The sequence below is a fragment of the Eurosta solidaginis genome, chromosome 1 (genome assembly GCF_040869045.1).
Source record: "Eurosta solidaginis isolate ZX-2024a chromosome 1, ASM4086904v1, whole genome shotgun sequence".
Lineage (NCBI taxonomy): Eukaryota > Metazoa > Arthropoda > Insecta > Diptera > Tephritidae > Eurosta > Eurosta solidaginis.
This window is the reverse complement of record NC_090319.1, coordinates 37956166-37978670: the sequence shown is the minus strand read 5'-3', so window position 1 is coordinate 37978670 and position 22505 is coordinate 37956166. Positions and strand designations below refer to the sequence as shown.

The following is a 22505-nucleotide window of genomic DNA, read 5'->3' as shown; positions in this document are numbered from 1 at the left end:
CTGTAGTCTAAGAGCCCGTGACTGCCAGACCTTCGTCATTTTATAAAATGAAATTGGAATTTCTTTTATAAAACTTGAGTCATAATGTATGTTATTGTGCAAAAATTTTGTAGAAAACTAGACCTTTCTTTGGTCATTTTATAAAGACTGATTTTCATATATGGTCTTCGTCACGATATAAGAAGCCACTAGCCTCATTGCCAGACACTTTCCATAGTGGCTTTGTACAGCCAGACACATTTTATAATGCAAAACTGTACATTTTCATAAAGCTAAATACTTTTTCATAAAATTGAAAGTTTTTTACGGCAAACAATATTTCAAAAGTTTTTTTTTTAAGTTTTTGTATTCGAATTTCAGTATAAAATTGCTTCGATGTTCTTTGAATTTTAGAAGGATTGAAAGTGCCTGGCTAATCAAAGCCACTATGGAAAGTGTCTGGCAATGAGGGTAGTTGCTTCTTATATCGTGACGAAGACAATATATGAAAATCAGTCTTTATAAAATGACGAAAGAAAGGTCTTTTTTTCTGCAAAATTTTTGCACGATATATGTTAAAGCCACTATGACTCAAGTTTTATAATAGACCAACGATCCTGCTTCAGTTGGAAGTATGCACTGACGAAATTTCAACTTTTATAAAATGACGAAGGCCTGGCAGTCACGGGCTCTTGCTCTTCTGGGTTCATAACGCGTCTTTTGACACCTCTCCCGACATTTTTGGATGACTTTTAGCAGTTGTGAGCTAAAGTAAAGAATTACCCCTCGACACCAATAATCCGAAGGCGGAAGCGCGGCTATAGTTTTGGTCTCCAAACCGGTGTTGGACCCACCCAGAGTAATTTTTTATAAGCGCGGTCTAAGGCTTCTCAACTAGACTTTTACCTTTTTGCTTAGCTGATGTTTATATCTCTTTTTTCGTTTCGCCAAATTTCCTTGGCATTTTCAAATGCATAACGCTATATTTATTTTTCTGTTGTTTTTTGGAAAAAATAAATATAGCGCGCAGTGCTCTCACCTTCGTAGGGAGTATCTGAAATGGCTTCTAACAAAGTGTATCTAACGGAGAAATTCGCTTTATAAAATGTATGAGGAAAGTGCTCTCTTAGGATTCATTAATTGAGCGATTTCGGACTCCCCTTTTCACCACCCATTAAACAAAGTGCGCACTTAAAATCATTCGAAGGTAACCAATAACAAAGTGTTTTGGGATTGTAGTTTTTTTTGTTTATATATAATAAATAAATCGGAGTTCGATTTCCAATCTTTGTCAGCTATATCATTGCATTTCCTGCAAGCATGATTATTTTTTACCTTCTTTTCGAGGCCAAACGAAAAAAGAGATATAAACATCAGCTAAGCAAAAAGGTAAAAGTCTAGTTGAGAAGCCTTAGGCCGCGCTTATAAAAAATTACCCTGGGTGGGTCCAACACCGGTTTGGAGACCAAAACTATATCCGCGCTTCCGCCCTCGGATTATTGATGTATAAAAAACTAAGAACATTTTTTAAGCTTTTCATCTAAGAAAAAACTCAAATTTAACCGACGCATCCATAAAAACCAAAACAGATGTGTTGAACGTATGCATGTAGCGCAAACAGTTTCGCTCCTCCTGTTGTTGTCGTTGTTGTTGTAGCAGTGCTTCGCCCCATCCAATAGGTGCGACCGATCACAAATTGTCATCAATATCCTCTAACGGGAGTCCAAGTAAACTTGCTGTTTCAACAGGGGTAGACCATAATAAGAGGGGTGTTAGAGGCGTTGGTTCCACAATACAGTTGAAGAGATGGTTGGTGTCATATGGGACACGCTACAAGCAGGACATATGTTTTGTATGTCGGGGTTGATTCTGAATAGGTAAGAGTTTAATCTGTTACAGTATCCAGATTGAAGTTGAGCTAGAGTTTCTCGCTTTTCCCTAGGGAGTGTGCGTTCCTCTTCTGCAAGTTTTGGGTATTGTTCTTTGAGTACAGGATTCACCGGGAAATTCCTAGCATAGAGGTCCGACGCTCCTCCTCTTCGGGTTTGTTGTCACAACTGCAGCTATGTATATCCATCGACTCCATTCACCGACCTAATTTAACTTTTGAACTTAGTGTTCTAAACCCTTTGATTTAAATATTTTAACACACCAAAGTAATGTCGCAAAAAATGTTTCTAACTTGGCATTTGGTTTTGTACGTGTTTATATTTTTCGTGGCCCAGACAGTGGGAGCGACATTACAGTGACTGGGGCTTGGCTATACTCGAAGCATCCTCGGGTCAGTCATTCATGCATACTTTCCTATTTTGCAGAGTCTTTCCGCCTATGCTATGAAGCAGGGCTGTAAATAAACGAGCATATTGAGCGGTGCAAAATATTGTTACAACAATAATTATAAGAGCAAGACTAATACATAATAATAAAACCCAGACGAGATGCCCATGCAATTATGTATGTATATCCCAAAGCAGCCAATCAATCTAAGAGCTAATCATTGAAAGACATTTACAATATTATAATTATTGAAATGTCATCTACGAACGCCTTGAAACAGACGGGTACCCCTTCGAACCGCTTGCCCAATTGATTGATAACCAACGTCGGCAACAGAGTAACCCACCCTTTGACCTTTAAGTATCATCATTCAGAATCGGGATAGAGCCGGGCCGCATAAAATCATAAGAACCGTAATACTTACATACTTACAATAAAATGAAAAACGAAATTTGTTATACCTTATTGTTTTACTTTATTTTGCCACAACTATAGAATTTTTAAATTTTTTTTATTTAAATTTTATACAACAACTTAAAATTGTTTAAATTCTTTTAATCAAAATTTTTATTTGGAAATTTGTTTTTGTCATGAGCCTGGATGTGTTGAGTTGCTCCTCACAACAATCTCAAGAGGGTATCCTAGAAAAGCACGAAAAGCGGCGTGGTCGTTTGAGAGGTATGTTTTATGCAAATTAAAAAGTTGTAGAATAAGAATAGAAAGAACAATGTTGAATTTTTTCGGGGTCTGGATCATTGTCCAGTGAAACGCGGAATATAAAGCATTATACTAATCAAGTCTTAATATCATTATAATAATAAAAAATTATATTTAAAAACTTGCTTACAAACGAGAAGTAGAGGTTCAAGCTTATCGCTAGTTTGCTACTTCAAATGATAGCAGTACAGAAAACAGTCGAAAAACAGTAATTTTTGCAAAAGAACGTCCAAATTTAGACTTTCAAGAAGACTAATTTCTCAGAAAAAATGTAGGATATTTTGAGCTTAGATAGGACGGTAAAGAAAAATATAGTGGGATGGAACGCTCTTCAGCCACAATCTGAACTTTGCAGTTTTTAAAACAACTTTTGAAATATGGCGCTCATCAAGCAATTTCCACTCGGCCGTCGATATTGAAGATATAAAGTATAAAAATGATGATAACAAATTTTTTGAAACACAACTGCTGGAGTTTTAGCGTACACTGTATCTTTGGAGTCTACAAATATTTCATTTGAAAACGAGATAAACTTTATATATTGGCTTGGCGTCCTCAATGCCTCTCTCTGATAAGCATACTTACTGGAGGGGTAACAATATACAATATACAAAATAAGTGAGAAGTAAGAATTATAACTCACAAATCAATAGACGCCAAGGTGTGGGTGACATCTTGCGACTGCGTATTTAATAATTTAACAATAAGGGCAATAACGATCTATCGATCACCAACCAAGTAGCTCCGAAAAATATTTTTGTGACTTCTTTGAAGAGTACGTTGAAACAACTTTGGATAGTGCGCAAAATGTTATAATCTCGGGAGACTTTAATATTGACTGGGAGCAACCAGGAACATATAAAAACAGAATAGAAAGCATTTTAAATGATAATTGTTTAAAACAACATGTCGAAAATATACGAGAGTGACGAATAACTCAAAACGCTTATAGACTTTATAATTAGCAACATTCCCTCTATTAGTGTTAATGTTAGCGAATATGGAAAAATATCGGATCATGGGATCATTGGAATGAGGATAAAATCGGAAAATTGTGATAAATAAGATAGAAGAAAAAAAGTAAAAAATGTTAAATACAGTAAAAAATGCTTCGCCAAAGAATTTAAGAAAGAGCGTATATATGAAGATCATAACAACATTCAGGAGAATATAAAATTAATGGAGGTAGGACTAACAAAGTCGTAAGTAACGGTAGTACGCCAACCGGATGGTACAATGAGCGGTTGAAAAATATGAAACGAAGGAAGGATAGCCTATATAAAATTGGAAAAGAAAATAACACGACTAATAACTGGGAAAACTTCAGAAAATACATAAACTCCTACAAAGTACAAGTAATGAACGAAAAAAAGAAACACATAAACAATAGAATAAGCCTGGCAAATGACCAGAAGAAGAAGATGTGGAGTGAGATTAAATACTTAGTATTAAAGGAAGAAAAAAATGTGATATTTGGCAACGAAGTATATAAGAGTGATTATGAAATAGCAAGCAATTTTAAAAAATATTTTATTAGTAGTATTGAAGAAATAAGAAACTATAGAAAATGTGCAATATAAAAATCTAATAGAAAATGCGCCGTAAACTTTCAAGTTTCGCATGACAAATCGGGAAGAACTAATAAAATATGAACTAAGATGAAAAACAAATCGGATTATGAAAAACTCGGCCAAAAATGATATTGGATAATTGCAATACTATTGCGGTTCCTCTGACAGAATTAGTTAATGAATCACTTACGAGCGGAGTATTCCCCAATAGCTTGAAAGATACAATGATAACGCCTGTTGAAAAAGTAAACAAACCCGTTAAATGTGATGAATTTCGGCCTATAAACACACTCAAAACATTGAACAAAATTTTAGAAAAAGTTGTTAAAATGCAATTAGCAGAATATTTCGAAAACAATAATTTGCTTATGAAATACCAATCAGGGTTTAGGAAAAATTACAGTACAAAATAAAAAAAATCATGGCCACTTTTCTAGATTTTAACCGTGTATTTGAAACTAGAGACCGAGATATTCTTATCCAAAAACTTGAAAAGTACGGTATAAAAGATAAAGAGAGCAATAATCCGATCTGTGCTAGGTGCGCTACTGTTCATAATTTATATAAATGACTGCTGTAACAAAGAATTGTAAAACAGTAATGTATGCTGACCACACGTTGGTATACGCTATTGGAGAAAATGCACAGGAGTGTAAACTAAAATTAATGACTGGCATAGAAAATGTAAACAAGTGGTTAAAGATGAACAAGCTTAAATTAAATAAACGAAAAACTAAATTGATGGAAATAAACATGGGAAGTGAAGAAGATATAAGAATCAACGATGAAATCATTGATAAAGTTGAAAGTATTAAATACCTTGGCGTTATCATTGACAAAAAGCTAAAATTCAACAAACATATAGATTACATATCTAAAAAATATTGGAAAGAAAGTAGATTTCTTAAAAAGATTTAGGAAAAAAATTCATATGCTGCTCGCGGTTAAAATATATAATATAATGCTGCTCAAAAATTCTTTATTCGTGTTGCAATAACGGCCATATTGAAAGGTTACAAAAAATACGGAATAAAGCTATGCGATGCATACTAAGATGCAATAAATACACACCTGTAAATTACAAAGCCAAAACAGGGCAAACCGCAAAATGCACAAGAGAAAATTATATACGTTGGCGAAGTCCAACCGTACAACCTAAGTAACGTAAACAATTTCAGACTCCAGCGCCACACAACTTCAGCGGCCCAGAATACCTTATTCCACAAAGGACTAAACTGATTTAATTGAATGTCATCGAACATAAAAAACGAAAATAGTTATCACTTATTTAAAATGAAATGTATCCAGTATTTACGATTTTGCATTTCTTCATAAATATTTGTAATTTACGGTAATTTATTACTAAATAAATAAATCAATCAATCAATAAGAAGAACGTTACTATTGTATCGGAGCAGTATAGAGCAGTTCTTCATGACCTTCAAAATTATACAAAACGCCAACAAGCTTTCCAATCTGGTCAGCCACCTCTTTACGATACTCTTCCTTTTCATATATATATAGATTTCTTATAGTCAATAAAGTGTGTCGTAATTTTGCACTTTTCGACCAAACTAGCATACAAATTACTGCTGCATTTTCTAATCCAACAACAAAGTATTCCATCAAATCGGGTTGATGAAGCAACTCTTGAAGATTCGTTGAAATCACTGAATCTACAGCATCACAAAATCCATTTGCTTGCAGCCATTCTGGAAGATTCAATTCGGCATATTGACTATCTGCATCTTCAAGCTTCTTTTCAACAATTATATCACTTATAAGTGTAACAACTTTGGCTTTTACTTTTAAATCACACTGTTTACTAAGTACAGCAACCAATGCTTTTATGCCGGATGTTGAAAGAATTCTTTGTGATGCCATGGGAAACCTTCTTAAAAGACCACCAAAAGCATACACTGTCGCAGATAATTCATCTGTATTCGTTGAGGAGAAGAGAATTTGTGATAAATATGCACCAACATTTTTTTCGAAAGCTTTAATTTGTGCTTTAGGATTGTTGAGCGTTAATGCGCCCAACACACGTACACCTTTCACCCGCAAATTTATATTTGTTTCATTAACCACGAGTGGCAGTATGATTTGTTCCAAGCCACCATTATCTATGAACAGCAGGGCATTGTCTATTTGATGTACAAGATATTCCAAGTCCTCCAATATGCCCAGTTGCGTTGTGACTTTAGTTTGCAATGATATCGACAGGTCTTGTTCATCATTGGTGAGGTTTTTATACTGATAAATGAGTTTTGTTATTAGTTCGGCATCCGTTTGAAAATTCTTTTGGAAATCTTTGAATGATTGTTTAAGTTTGTTGTACGTTTTGATGTCTCTTTTTATTTTCCTTAGCTTTTCCAGGGAAAACCCCAAACTGTCTCTGGGTATTGATTTTATAACTTCGGAAAACGTCCTTCTAATTTTCAATTTAGGTTTGTCGGTTACTTTATGTTTAGTTCCATCACTAGCATCGTGAGCAACTTCGGATAATGCGTCATTTTCATTTTTCTCTTTTTCATTGTGATCCAGTAGTTTAGCTTCTTTTTTCCCAGTTTGCAAGTTTATTCGCACATGCAAGCCGGCTGGTATTTGTTGGCCTTAAAAATGTATTTTATTATAAATAACAGAAAATAAACAGGGCCCGTATTACGTGTTATTATCAGTGACTGAAAACCTTTTTCACTCAAGCGATAACTATGCAAAAATTATGCTAATCCGCTACCAAAAATATCGAGAGAGGTATTAATAATCCGAAGGCGGAAAACAAAAATTTAAACTCTTTCAAAAGATATTAACGAAAAATCGGAAACTGACCGCGGGTCCTCGAAACCGGGGGTGAGATCTATAGTATTTTTTAATAAATAATAAGTTATAGATCTTACGAGTACTATTTGCCGCTAGTTCGTATACGCAACTGTAGGGTCTATATTTAGTTGTTTACTTTATTTATGTTAATACTTTAACTTGTTTCTTGTAATATTTCAATTTTTTTTTAAATAATTAAGTTACCTTCTTTAAATGAAAATTTTTTAATCAATCAAAAAAAGAAAATTTTATAAAATAAATAAATTTTTTTGAATAAAGATTTTAAATAATCCATCTGATCCAAATGACTGGAGACCAAGTGGAGATTACAGACAAATGAATTTTATAACAATGAGGAAGAACATTTAAAAACAATTTTTAAAAGACTTTAGAAATATAATTTAAATATTAATCTACGACATTTATTTTCGGAGTTGAAAAATTAGAATTTCTAAGTTACGAAATTTCTAGTGAAGGAATCAGCCCTTCTTTTGAACGAGTTGAAATAATTTCTAATTTTGAAAAATCTCTCTCAATTAATAAATTACAAAAATTTTTAGGTATGGTGAATTATTACCCTTGATATATTAAAATGTTAGCAAAAGAACTTAGTCCACTACATGAAATGTTAAATTTTGCTATCAAAAATAAACTTAAAGAATTAAATTGGACAGAAAAAACTACTTCAGCTTTTGAAAATGTTAAGAAACTTTTTACACAAAAAAACACTACTCACTCACTTTGATAAAAATGGTCAACTATCACTTGCTGTTGATGCATCAAATGTTGCAATTGGAGCAGTTCTACAACAAACAAGTAACAACTCATTGCCACTTGCATATTTTTCAAGAAAATTCAATGAAACTGAAATAAATTGCTCTACTTTTGATAGGGAACTTCTAGCAATATATAACTCTATTAAACACTTTAGACATTTTCTTGAAGGAAGAACATTTACAATATACACTGACCATAAACCTTTAACACATGTTTTAAATTCAAAAACAGACAGATCACCTCGTCACACTCGTCACGTTGAATACATTGCGCAATTCACCAATGACATTCAATACATTTCTGGCAAAACTAATAAAGTAGCTGATACTCTCTCGCGAATTCCAGATATTAATACAATTTTAACAAAATATATTTATGTTCAAACATTTTATGATGGACAACAAAAAGATGACATTCTTAAAAATATAACTTCAGATCTTAGTTCCAAAAATAATTTAAAAAAATTAATATTCCTCTTCTCAATCTTAATATTTGGTGTGACATTACTCAAAACCCTTTTAGACCATATGTTCCTAATTCGATGAGAAAAATTATATTTGACAAAATTGATTGTTTATCTCACCCAAGTGTTCGTAAAAATAGACGTCTCATCCAATCTAAATATTTTTGGCCAGAAATGCGTAAAGAAATTAATAATTGGTTGTATTAACTGTCAAAAATATAAAATTGCTAAATGTACGAAAAGTCCGATTCAAAAAATTGATATAACTTCAGGACGATTTGAACATATACATGTGGATCTAGTTGGTCCTACCTATATTCAAAGAAAATCGTATTATTTTTAATTGTCTATTATCATAAATACACGATGGCCAGAAGCATATCCACTAAAAAATATTTCAGCAAAATAGTATCAACTACATTTGTTCAAAATTATGTTCCTCGTTTCGGTATTCCACTCAAAATTACAATAGATCAAGGTTCACAATTTACATCTAAATTATTCACTGAATTAACTATTTTATTAGGGGCTCATAAAATTCACACTTCTTCATATCACCTACAGTCAAATGGAACTGGAAAAATTGAAAGATTTTAAAAATGGCAATTACAATTTCGGACTTTGGTGGTTAACCAAATATTTAAATATTTATTTTTTTTTAAATATTATTTTTATTTATTTTTGAGTTTAAATATTTTCATACTAATTAGAATTTTCCTTTTTTGAAGTTATTCAAAATTTTAAGTTAACACGAAAACTCAATTAAAAATTATTTTAAAAATTAAAGTAAAGAGTACAAAGTAGTTAACACTATATTTAATAATATTTGGTGGTTAACCAAATATTTAAATATTTATTTTTGAAAAATATTATTTTATTTGTTTTGAGTTTAAATATTTTCCAACTAATTAGAATTTTCTTTTTTTGAAGTTATTCAAAAATTTTAAGTTAACACGAAAACTCAATTAAAAATTATTTTAAAAATTAAAGTAAAGAGTACAAAGTAGTTAACACTATACGGACTACTCCAAACATTGATCAGAGATTTTACCTTGGATTCTCTTAGGTTTACGAACTTCTATTAAAGAAGATTTGAAATGCTCTTCCGCTGAACTTGCATATGGACAAACAATTAGACTACCTGGTGAATTAATTGTTTCTAATAATAGTAATGAAATTGATAACAGAAATGAAACTCTTACTAAAATTAGAAAACATTTCTCAATTGTTTGATCAAAAATAATTCATCATATGATTTGATGATTTTATTCCAAAAAAATTAGACACTTAAAGCTATTCCTAAGTCTAATTCACAACCACCTTACGAGGGACCATTTAAAGCTATTTCATGCTAACATGTTAAAGCTATAAAAACTGTTTCCATAAATTTACTTAAGCCCGCACATACAATAATGACTAATACACAAAACAAAAATACACTACACTCCAAAAATAATTTTATTTAACATTAACGAACATTTAATTTTATTGATTGTTTCACTGGAGGGGGAGTAAATGTAGGGTCTATATTTAGTTGTTTACTTTATTTATGTTAATAATTTAACTTGTTTTTTACTTGTAATATTTCAATTTTTTTTAAATAATTATGTTACCTTTTTAAATGAAAATTTTCTAATCAATCAAAAAAAGAAAATTTTAAAATTTTTTGAATAAAGATTTAAAATAACTAAATATAAATATTTATAAAATAAATAGTTTTTTATCATAAACTATCGCCACTACTCCGATCCACCATTTCGGAGCTATTGTTATTTAAAAAATTAGTTTCGATCCCGGATTGTAACACGTTATACGGGCCCAGATCTTACATATAATGCATACCATGATAAAAATATAGCAAGGTAAAACCATTCTCTCTTCTCGGCGGCCATAATAGTTTATCGATTTTTAAAAAAATTTTAAAATCTCTCAGAAAGTTTGTGGAAATGCCCAACCAAAGGATACAAACAAAAAATTTTGCATATTTGACTTTGACAAATGCCCGATAAAAAATAAAAATAAAATAGATCGAACATTTGCTACGAATTTTTGTTTGTTTGTTTTTTTTTTTTTTATTTTTTAATTTAAACAATTTAACCATGCATGGTCATAATTTGCTCATACCAGCATCCAGTTTACTTGTATCATTAGAGATGTTGCAGGTCTTCGCAGCTGGGCCATTCACCTAGTCCAATTAGGGGATATTAAATTGTGAAGGCTGAATTTTTCAGACACCTTTTTCTCCCACTTTGGCGTTAGGTGGGACAACCTGATTTTGTTGTCATGACATACAGAGAGCAGCGCACATATACATTTTCCTGTTTATCATAGTCAGAATTAGGCGGGGTAGTCTTTTTTCCGTCCGTCCATTAATGGTTCTTATTTTTATTTTAAAAATCCCTCGCTTGGGTTAATAGGCTAGAACACTCAAGAAACTTTAAATAAAGTCCTGTAACGGAGGCCCAAGGAATCGAGCAGATCAATATGGTTCTACCAAAAAGAAGTTGCTATTACAGATTTTTGTTCCACATTACAGACGAATAGATGATTTGTGCTCTACAGCAGGCTGGGGCCATACATAGAGATCGAAGTTGGGGCAGAGTAATGCGCATATCCTTCTGAAGTGTGCATTCTTCTTCGGCGATGTCTGCAAAGCGGGAGCCTAACTTTGAAGGAAATCACGGACTCTGCGTTCGTGTTGCTCTGGATCATACTACACCAGATCTCGTCATAGGGCTTATGCAGATATCTTATTATCCGCCTTGGATGCGCAACTAAATCAGCAATGCCTCGGTGCTCAAACGTTTTAAGAAGATATTCCGTTGCAATTTTAAGTGGGAAATTTGGCAGCCTTGCAACTTTCTGCGTTGCAGCAATTTGGGGATTTGCATTGTAGGCAATTTCGGATGCATTTGTATTGAAGTAGAAACTGTGTTCGAACGTCACAACCAAAAGTTGTTGGGGTTCCACAGTAGTACCGTCATGCCATGGCTGTCCAGTTGTTCTGTTATGTGCAAGGTTCACGTCGTGAACAATATGGCCGTATGTACATTAAATCAGTGTCAAGTCCTGTGATGTGAAACATTTGAAGAGAAAATGGATATAAATGTTTATTTTGCAGCATAGTTTTATTTTGTTGATTCCAGTCAGCATTCGCAGAGCCATGGATCTGCCGGACAAAAGAAAGTTCCTCCTCTAAGCTTTTCAACCCGCCGGGGAATGAATCTCCTTCCGTTGTTGTCCTTCAGCAATGAGGGCAGTGTTTCCTATATTTCAGGACGAGAGTGACAGAGGTATGATGACTTTCCCACCAAAATGATTACACTCCAACGATTAAGAATACGGCGGTTCGTATAAAAAAATTTGAGTTTAACGTAAAAATATTTAATATAATAGAATAAAAATGAATGTTTGTTTATGTTAATTTTTTTGTAATGGAAACAAAATCAAAATAAAATAACAAAACATGTGAGCCGTAAGAATTAAAAAAAATTTTTTTAAACGTCATTTGACTCACCGGTTTTACCTTGGAATATTTGTATCATGATGCATACCATATTTGTACCTATGCACCTAGGTATACCAACCTTCTTTTATCTCCTGCCAAGTATTTGTTGCTTCAAATATTTTATTGCCGATTTTACCACCAGCGAAGGCAAATTCTGCCAACAATAGCAAAGTCAGTGATGGTATTAAATTCATTTTTAAAATAAATAGTTTTTATCAATTCTACATCAAAATACGGTATTTATCAGAGACGTAAAATGTCATCAGTGTGTAAAATTATATTTTTTTGGTGTTTGATAACGATAACGTGTCTTTTTTGTTATTGTAAACAGCTGTAATATTGTAGTTTTCGTTATTCATATATTTGGTGTTTGATAACGATAACGTGTCTTTTTTGTTATTGTAAACAGCTGTAATGTGGTAGATTTCGTTAATCATTTATTTGGTTTTTGAGAACGTGTCTTTTTTGTTATTATAAACAGCTGTAGTGTGGTAGACTTCGTTATTGAAGGAATTTCGCCCTGCCACCTCGATGAAATTTGTTGTATCTCCCATGAAGCACAAAACACGACAACGACTACTATGGCCTGGTTTTTTCAGTACAAGTTCAACTTAGTTTGTCAGTTAAACTACGCTTAAACTTATTCTGCAGTTTTTCAGTCAACTTTAACTTTAAGTTTAAGCTTAGTTTAAGCGGCCGATCTGGCAGGGTTAAACTCTAGTATTTGGGCTTGAGTACCATTAGAGCTAATGTTGATAACTAGGCATACTTTTAAAATCTCTAGATTTTACGCTTGTTTGTTACGAAACAGTGGCTTAACTCAAGAATCATAGCGTACTCACAAAAGGGAATTTTTTATAATGCAAAAAATTATGGGGTCTATCATTAATTATGCATGAGCTCCCATCCTAAAGGGAATGTATTTACCGAATGCGTGAAAATTGGTAAATGGCCATTCCTCCGTTTTCGTAGTTAGTGCTGCCTACTAACATAACAACTTCTACTACTACTAACTTAATTCTTCAAGCGTTTTTCCCTTCAAATCAGCTGTGTTTTGTTGTCAAAATAAATAATAATTCGAACCCGCGATCTTAAATAATGAATATTGTCGAAATAAAAATAAAAAAGTTGGAATCAAATTTACAAAAATTAATTAATAAATAAATAAAACAAAGACAAAATGAGTTCCATTTCGATAGCAGCCATGTTATTGGAAGAGCAGCGTAGTGAATTCAAGAGTGCAAAGAAAAGTGTTGAGGGACGTTTGCAATCCTTTTGACATGGACGATAAAGTGTAAGTTATTTAGCAAAAATTGCTGCGATTTAGTTTGGAATCACACGAATTTCACACTATTCTAGGTATGCAACGAAAGGGGGAGTTTTCTGATCACAAATATATTACCGTGCGGAAATTCTACGCTCTCCAGTACATGGTCGGAAGTTGATAAAGTAGACCGTGGCGGCAGACATGGCCATGTAAAGCGGCGGTGTTCTGCTAAATAATATGGATCGTGAAGAGGGCGTTTTATCGGCTAAGGGGTTTTTTGTGAGCATCGGAAAATTTTTAAACTTTCATTAAAAGTGCGTGAATAATTGTACGACTACCCAAAATTTGCAAACTATAACCACTATTGATAACCTTTTTCCCTTTCGCTTTCCCTTTCTCTCTCACTTTCCCTTTCCCCGTCAGTTTCTTTTCACTTTTCCTTTCCTTAACTTTTCAATTGAAAGGGTATAAATTTTCAGAGCTATGAGCGTGAGTATGGTATTGATATCGAATATCTCTATACCAATTTTAAGATCTATACCATTAATCCTTTTGGAGGTATTACGCCTCTAAAATCATATTTGTATGGGAGGTGTGACGCCCCCTTAGTATTTTCGTCTTTGTATGTTAAATAGAGAAAAAAGTACAATAAAAACAATTATCAAACCTGTGTACCTTTTTCCAGGTGGTGGGCAAACTATAATACACACACATTCTCCTTTGATGTGCTTGGGAATCCTTGCGCAATGTCTAACCTTTCCTGCATCATTTCAACCAGTCTCCCGTATTGCGCCCTATTTGTTGTCGGTCGAACCATTTCACAAATAATAATGTAATTTTTTAATGTTTTTTTAATTAATTATGCGAATAAATATTTCTCCCGACAATATTTTTCTTCATACAAATTTATCACAAAATATCTCAAAATTTGGTTACCGACGTAAACAATGATGCATATCTGACGAATTTCGAAATTTGCGGCAGAATTTCGGGGCAACGACGCAATTAATGATGCCAATTTACCGACGATGTAACGACAGGATAACCGTCGTAATGAATGATAAGCCCTTATATTACTTAAGTTGAAAACATTTAATTCCCAAATTGTGGTTCTTTAACTGGACTCAAACGTAAGATTCCATATTACAGTATTTTCACGAAAATAAAATAAAATATGTATTGTAATTTCTACCTTCGATGGTTAATAAAACAGCAGAAACGTTCGGATTAATTATTTTAATACTTTAGTCTTCAGTCGTCAATCCAATAATGAACCGGAAGTACACCATCTTCTCTTTTCTTCCCTTACAGTGATGTATTTTTGCTTATTCTATTCATGGTGGAACGACACAAGGTGGCAGCATGGTGACATACCTACAAACATAAATAAAAATTCCATGTACTTTGTTTTTGTAAATTCGATGGGCAAATGTCAAAATCGTACTGCGCCGGAAGTTGATGTATCAAATCAAATAAAAAAAGTTTATAATCAGCTGTCCAATGCTGCCATGGTCGCATTTGTAATCTTACAACTCGGCCAGCCTGAAACTGTGTCGACCTCGATACATTATCTTAATTTCTCTTTTTACTATCATACATTTCTTAATTTGTTACAATTCGCTATTTGTGTTTAGAGTTACAGCTCGCACTGTATTGACCTTGATACATTATAACTTAATTTCTATCTTTACTATCGTACCTTTCTAGAACTTACTACTTGTTTGCCAGCTATAAACTCACCTGCTATAAACTACAGATGCACGTTTATAGCTTCTCATATGCGCGTGTATATGTGAGTGATACTTCGACCGATGATTGCATACTTTTGTGAGTATCTCAGATATATGCATGTGTTTGTGCATATCTCTCCGCTTCTTGTATGTACATATGTGTAGACAAAATGATTGATTTGTTTATGTAGATACAAGTGACTGCTTAGTATCGGCTTAAAGATTATAGTATGCCTTACTGTTGCTAATATTCGTCACACTATTTTTGCTTACGAACAGAGGATCGATTTAAGGAAATTTTATGAAAACAAGTGCATCAGGACAGAAAATCACTTATTGCTCTATATATTGTTTAGCTGATATTAATATCTCTTTTTCGTTTGGCCTCTAAAAGAAGGTAAAAAATAATCATGCTTGCAGGAAATGCAATGATATAGCTGACGAAGATTTGAAAACAAACTCCCATTTATTTATTATATATAAACAAAAAACTGCAATCCCAAAACATCTTCGAATGATTTTAAGTGCGCACTTGGTTTAATCGCTCAATTAATGAATCCTAAGAGAGCACTTTCCTCATACATTTCATAAAGCCTCCTTTGGATACACTTTGTTAGAAGCCATTTCAGAGACTCCCTACGAAGGTGTGAGCACTGCGCAGAAAATCAAAACGGGGTTCCTCGCGAACTCTGGTTAGCTCGATATAACCAGTGGGAGCTTCAAAAAACATTTTTTAAGCTTTTCAACTAAGAAAAAAACTTCAATCTAAGCAACGCATCCATAAAAACCAAAATAGATGTGCTGAAGGTATGCATGTAGAGTAAACAGTTTCGCTCCTCATCTTTGGGGTTGTTACCACAACTGTAGCTATGTTGTATATCCATTGGCTCTATTCTTATTTAACTTTTGAACTTATTGATCTAAAATCTTTGATTTAAAATTTTTAATATACTAAAAAAATGTATACTTGGCATTTGGTTTTGTGTCTGTTTATATTTTTCGTCACCCAGGGCGAGGTTTGCGCAAAAAATTTGGTTGGAATAAACTAATATCTAACTTTTAACTAAATTAATATCGCATAACCATACTAGCCAAAAAATCAAAATCCAACCTTTTGCCTGAATTTATCAGTTGTTAATCTTACTCGGATCATGTTATGTACATATTTAAGTTCCGACTTTTATGTGCTTCTAGATTTTTTTGGAAGACGCCTTGATATTGTTATATTTGGAGCAACAGGATGCGCTGGTCGCTTTACAGTTATGGAGGCTGTACGAGTATTACGACCGTATTCGTGGGGAATTGCAGGACGGAATAAAGTTAGTCGCAGTTTTATAGCAGAAACCATAAGAAGTACAATTTATAAACACTTTTACTTATTCAATAGAGGAAAATGAGGGATATGTTGGAAGACATTGGCATACAACACAGAAAAAACCTATCCAAGATACCTATAATCTCTGCAAATATAAAACAAAAAAGAAGACTTCATAAGTTAGCCAAAAAATGTCGGGTAAGCATTTTAAAATTTTTTTACAAATAGTTAGATATTTTTAATAAATTTTAAGTTATAGCTCTTCTTACAAACTATTTGTTCACGTTACAGGTTCTTATCAACTGTTCGGGACCTTATGAGTCATATGGCGAAAACATTATCAGAGCCTGTGTTTCAGCCAAAACGCATTATATTGATCTTTGCACTGAATCTCACTTCATGGACTATATAAATTATAAATTTGACGATGAAGCTAAAAGAAAAGGTGTCTATATAATAATGGGTTGCGGACTACAGAGTTTACCCGCTGATGTTGGTGTGAACTATATGGCCTCTCATTTTAATGGCAAGTTTTTAATAGAGAAATTTTTATAAACTTTTAAAATGATCTCAAAAGATTAACAATCGGAAAAGATTTGGGCCGAGCTTCTCTTCCAATTTGCTTCCTGCTACTTTTTAATTTTCTATGCCGACTCCAAACGGCAGCTGCAAGGCAGATGAAATTTCACTGAGAAGTTTTTCATGGCAGTTATACTCCTACTATAAAAAGTTTTCTTAATTGAAAAAATACATTTTCTGATTCATTTTTCCCTTACGATTTTGGTGTTGATTTTTCCGAGCCTGCAGGATCTTCGGCGTGGTAGGCGGGCACACTACCACCACACCACGGCGACCGCCAACTAGGAATACTTCTAAAATCTCAATAGTTGTTTCGAAACAGTGGCTAAACTCGAGAATCATAGCGCACTCAGCTAACGTGGGAATTTTATATAAAGCAAAAAATGTTATTTCTTAAGTTGAAAAAATTTAAATAATAACTTGTGGTTCTCTAACTGTAAAATCTAAGATTCCATACTACAGTATTTTCACGGAAATAAAATGAAATATATATACATAATTTAAAAAATAAATAAATATGAGGCGCGATAGCCTCCGAAGAGATTTTAGGCCGAACTTCTCCAATTTGCGTCGTGCTCCTATTAATTTTTCCTACAAATTGGCGGGACGGGACCTACTTGTTTTATGCCGATCCCGAACGGCATCTGCAAGGCAAATGAGTTTTCACTGATAGCTTTTCATGTCAGAAATACTCTCTGATTGCTTGCCAAACAATGCCGGGGGCGACCGTGCTTAGAAAAAATTTATACTAATTAAAAAACCTTTTTTCTAAAATTTTGATTTTGTTTTGCCCGGGGCGTGAACCCAATATCTTCGATGTGGTAGGCGGAGCACGCTACCATCACACCACGACGACCGCCTATATAATTTACTTTTGATTAATTATGCTTCATTCCCTACAAGAAACGCTGATAGTTTTACTAATACGCTCACACTTGTAATTGACAATGCTGATCCTGCGATGACGTAAACATTGATACTCAAATTTATGTATGTTCCTTTGTTCGCACACGCATGTCCGCATGTACCCAACGACAGCCTATAATCAAAAGGACTCAAACTGGGAAAGCTTCGGACACCTGGTACAGAACAAAAGAACATACAGCAGATACCATTATGCATGTGAGACAGATACATAATTCTTAACGGAATTTTATGTATGCGAGAACAGTTTATCCGATTTAATCATGTTGTCACTACTGACTGTCATATGACAGTCAAATGATTATCACGGTTGTTTTGTTATTTTTTAAATTCCGCCATTTTCAACCGACGAAAACCATATAAAAAATAAGTTTAAAAAATGAAAAAGAGAGCATTTCAATGCTCCATGCTAAAAGAAAAAAAAATTCGAAAATAATATTAAAAAATACCAAAAGCTGTCGGAATGTGTGGGGCGCACTCAAAAATTGATACGCGAAAAATAATAGTGGTTAGTGGTGATTCATTTTTAAATGTGTTACCACATGTTTATTTCTCATAATAACCCTACAAGAATACTGACTATCATATGACTATCATCTGATTGTCAGCAATGTCAACCTAACGATCAGCGCCTCATACAAACTTTCTATCACAAACTTAAGGGGACTTGCGCAAATGTGATGTAAACAACTGTGTACGTGTGAGTTTTTGTATCCTTCTTATACACCAACATGGCCTACTGATTAAGTATATAGCCGTACTGCTCACTCTCGTTCCTTTTCCTGGATCAGTGCTGACACTCTAACTATCAAAAAGTGTCAGAAATGATAGTTTACTGTAGATATCAGGTTTGACTGTTATACTATCATAAATGACCACTGTTATATTCCGCCAAAAATGAAACAATGCTGTTTGCTTTTTATTTACTTTATTTCATTACGTTTTTAATTTTGTACGTGATAAAAGCATACGTGTTTCTTATTTGTTTAAAATAAATACTTTTATAAGAATTCGAGTTCAGAATGTCCAATTTAAATTCAGAAAATAACAAAAGAACAGAAGAACAGAAGAGTGCTTTCCTCATGCGGAAACACATTTAAAAATGAATCACCACTAACCACTATTATTTTTCGCGTATAAATTTTTTGACTGCGCCCCACACATTCCAACAGCTTTTGATATTTTTATACTCAGTTGAGCAGAGCTCACAGAGTATATTAACTTTGATTGGATAACGGTTGGTTGTACAGGTATAAAGGAATCGAGATAGATATAGACTTCCATATATCAAAATCATCAGTATCGAAAAAAAATTTGATTAAGCCATGTCCGTCCGTCTGCCCGTCAACACGATAGCTTGAGTAAATTTTGAGATATCTTGACGGAATTTGGTATGTAGATTCCTGGGCGCTCATCTCAGATCGCTATTTAAAATGAACGATATCGGACTATAACCACGCCCACTTTTTCGATATCGAAAAATCGAAAAATTGCGATAATTCATTACCAAAGAGGGATAAAGCGATGAAACTTGGTAGGTGAGTTGAATTTATGACGCAGAATGGAAAATTTGTAAAATTTTGGACAATGAGCGTGGCACGCCCACTTTTAAAAGAAGGTAATTTAGAAGTTTTGCAAGCTGTAATTTGGCTGTCGTTACAGATATCATGATGAAATTTGGCAGGAACGTTACTCCTATTACTATATGTATGCTTAACTAAAATTAGCAAAATCGGAGAACGACCACGCCCACTTTTAAAAAAAATTTTTTTTTAAGTGAAATTTTTACAAAAAATTTAATATCTTTACAGTATATAAGTAAATTATGTCAACATTCAACTCCAGTAATGATATGGTGCAACAAAATACAAAAATAAAAGAAAATTTCAAAATGGGCGTGGCTCCGCCCTTTTTCATTTGATTTGTCTAGGACACATTTAATGCCATAAGTCGAACAAAAATTTACCAATCCTTGTGAAATTTGGTAGCGGCTTAGATTCTAGGACGATAACTGTTTTCTGAGAAAAAGGGCGAAATCGGTTGAAGCCACGCCCAGTTTTTATACACAGTCGACCGTCTGTACTTCCGCTCGGCCATTAACACGATAACTTGAGCAAAAATCGATATATCTGTACTAAACTCAGTTCACATAATTATCTGAACTCACTTTCTATTGGTATAAAAAAATGGCCGAAATCTGACTATGACCACGCCCACTTTTTCGATATCGAAAATTACGAAAAATGAAAAAAGTGCCATAATTCTATACCAAATACGAAAAAAGGGTTGAAACATGGTAGGGCGAAATTAAAAGCCCTTGGAATCATGGCAGGAATACTGTTCGTGGTATTACATATATAAATAAATTAGCGGTACCCGACAGATGATGTTCTGGGTCACCCTGATCCACATTTTGGTCGATATCTCGAAAACGCCTTCACATATACAACTACCACCACTCCCTTTTAAAATTCTTATTAATACCTTTAATTTGACACCTATATTGTCCAAACACATTATAGAGTCACCCCTGGTCCACCTTTATGGCGATATATCGAAAAGGTGTCCACCTATAGAACTAAGGCCCACTCCCTTTTAAAATACTCATTATCACCTTTCGTTTGATACCCATAATGTACAAACGCATTCTAGAGTCAACCCTGTTCCACCTTTATAACGATATCCCGAAAAGGCGTCCATCTATAGAATTAAGGCCCACTCCCTTTTAAAATACGCGTTAACACCTTTCATTTGATACCCATATCGTACAAACAAATTCTAGAGTCACCCCTGGTCCACCTTTATGGCGATATCTCGAAAAGGCGTTCACCTATATAACTAAGGCCCACTCCCTTTTAAAATACTCATTAACACCTTTCATTTGATACCCATATCGTACAAACAAATTCTAGAGTCAGCCCTGGTCCACCTTTATGGCGATATTTCGAAAAGGCGTCCACCCATAGAACTAAGGCCCACCCAATTTTAAAATACTCATTAACACCTTTCTTTTGATACCCATATCGTACAAATTAATTCTAGAGTCACCCCTGGTCCACCTTTATGGCGATATCTCGAAAAGGCGTCCACCTATGGAACTAAGGCCCACCCACTTTTAAAATACTCATTAACACCTTTCGTTTGATACCCATATCGTACAAATTAATTTTAGAGTCACCCCTGGTCCACCTTTATGGCAATATCTCGAAAAGGCGTCCACCCATAGAACTAAGGCCCACTCCCTTTTAAAATACTCATTAACACCTTTCGTTTGATACCCATATCGTACAAATTAATTCTAGAGTCACCCCTGGTCCACCTTTATGGCAATATCTCGAAAAGGCGTCCACCCATAGAACTAAGGCCCACTCCCTTTTAAAATACTCATTAACACCTTTCATTTGATACCCATATCGTACAAACAAATTCTAGAGTCACCCATGGTCCACCTTTATGGCGATATCTCGAAAAGCCGTCCACCTATAGAACTATGGCCCACTCCCTCTTAAAATACTCTTTAATACCTGCCATTTGATACGCATGTCATACAAACACATTCCAGGGTTAGGCCCACTCCCTTTTAAAATACTCATTAACACCTTTCATTTGATACCCATATCGTACAAACAAATTCTAGAGTCACCCCTGGTCCACCTTTATGGCGATATCTCGAAAAGGCGTCCACCTATAGAACTAAGGCCCACTCCCTTTTAAAATACTCATTAACACCTTTCGTTTGATACCCATATTGTACAAACGCATTCTAGAATCATCCCTGGTCCACCTTTATGGCGATATCTCGAAAAGGCGTCCACCCACTTTTAAAATACTCATTAACACCTTTCATTTGATACCCATATCGTCCACCTTTATGGCAATATCTCGAAAAGGCGTCCACCCATAGAACTAAGGCCCACTCGCTTTTAAAATACTCATTAACACCTTTCATTTGATACCCATATCGTACAAACAAATTCTAGAGTCACCCATGGTCCACCTTTATGGCGATATCTCGACAAGCCGTCCACCTATAGAACTATGGCCCACTCCCTCTTAAAATACTCTTTAATACCTGCCATTTGATACGCATGTCATACAAACACATTCCAGGGTTACCCGAGGTTCATTTTCCTACATGGTGATTTTCCCTTATTTTGTCTCCATAGCTCTCAACTGAGTATGTAATGTTCGGTTACACCCGAACTTAGCCTTCCTTACTTGTTTAATATTATCTTCGATTTTTTTCTTTTAGCATGGAGCTTTGAAATGCTCTCTTTTTCATTTTTTAAACTTATTTTTATATGGTATTCGTCGGTTGAAAATGGCGGAATTTAAAAAATAACAAAACAACCGTGATAATCATTTGATTGTCATATGACGGTCAGTAGTGACAATATGATTAAATCGGATAAACTGTTCTCGCACACATAAAATTCCGTTGAGAATTATGTATCTGTCTCACATGCATAATGGTATCTGCCGTATGGTCTTTTGTTCTGTACCAGGTGTCCGAAGCTTTCCCAGTTTGAGTCCTTTTTCATGATTATAGGCTGTCGTTGGGTACATGCGGACATGCGT

At 34.1% G+C, this 22505-nt stretch overlaps 2 protein-coding genes across 9 annotated transcripts in view; one reads left to right on the top strand and one right to left on the bottom strand.

Moving 5' to 3' along the window:
• Positions 1-2707: 2707 nt before the first annotated feature.
• Positions 2708-14586, bottom strand: LOC137251946 (nucleotide exchange factor Sil1-like). 3 transcript variants are annotated; one of them, XM_067787022.1, is made up of 3 exons: positions 14572-14586; positions 12192-12521; positions 2708-7156 (listed from the first exon to the last, which is right to left on the bottom strand). In XM_067787022.1, exons 2-3 carry the CDS (start codon positions 12304-12306, stop codon positions 5946-5948), a joined length of 1326 nt encoding a protein of 441 aa, XP_067643123.1. In that variant the 5' UTR covers positions 12307-12521; positions 14572-14586; the 3' UTR covers positions 2708-5945. The 3 variants fall into 3 exon arrangements, with proteins under 3 accessions (XP_067643123.1, XP_067643114.1, XP_067643109.1); XM_067787013.1 differs by lacking the exon at positions 14572-14586 and adding an exon at positions 14055-14507; XM_067787008.1 differs by lacking the exon at positions 14572-14586 and having other exon boundaries at positions 12192-12660.
• Positions 12020-22505, top strand: part of LOC137251959 (saccharopine dehydrogenase-like oxidoreductase) — a 19053-nt gene continuing 8567 nt past the window's right edge. For 2 of the 6 annotated variants that reach the window (XM_067787044.1, XM_067787036.1), the window contains exons 1-4: positions 12121-12181; positions 16304-16428; positions 16497-16622; positions 16716-16950. In XM_067787044.1, coding sequence (XP_067643145.1) covers positions 12148-12181; positions 16304-16428; positions 16497-16622; positions 16716-16950 — 520 coding nt within the window. In that variant the 5' untranslated portion in view covers positions 12121-12147. Of the gene's footprint in view, positions 12080-12120; positions 12182-15029; positions 15207-15416; positions 15754-15827; positions 15917-16303; positions 16429-16496; positions 16623-16715; positions 16951-22505 lie in introns of those variants that run through there. The other 4 variants (XM_067787057.1, XM_067787050.1, XM_067787066.1 and 1 more) reach the window with 4 other exon arrangements.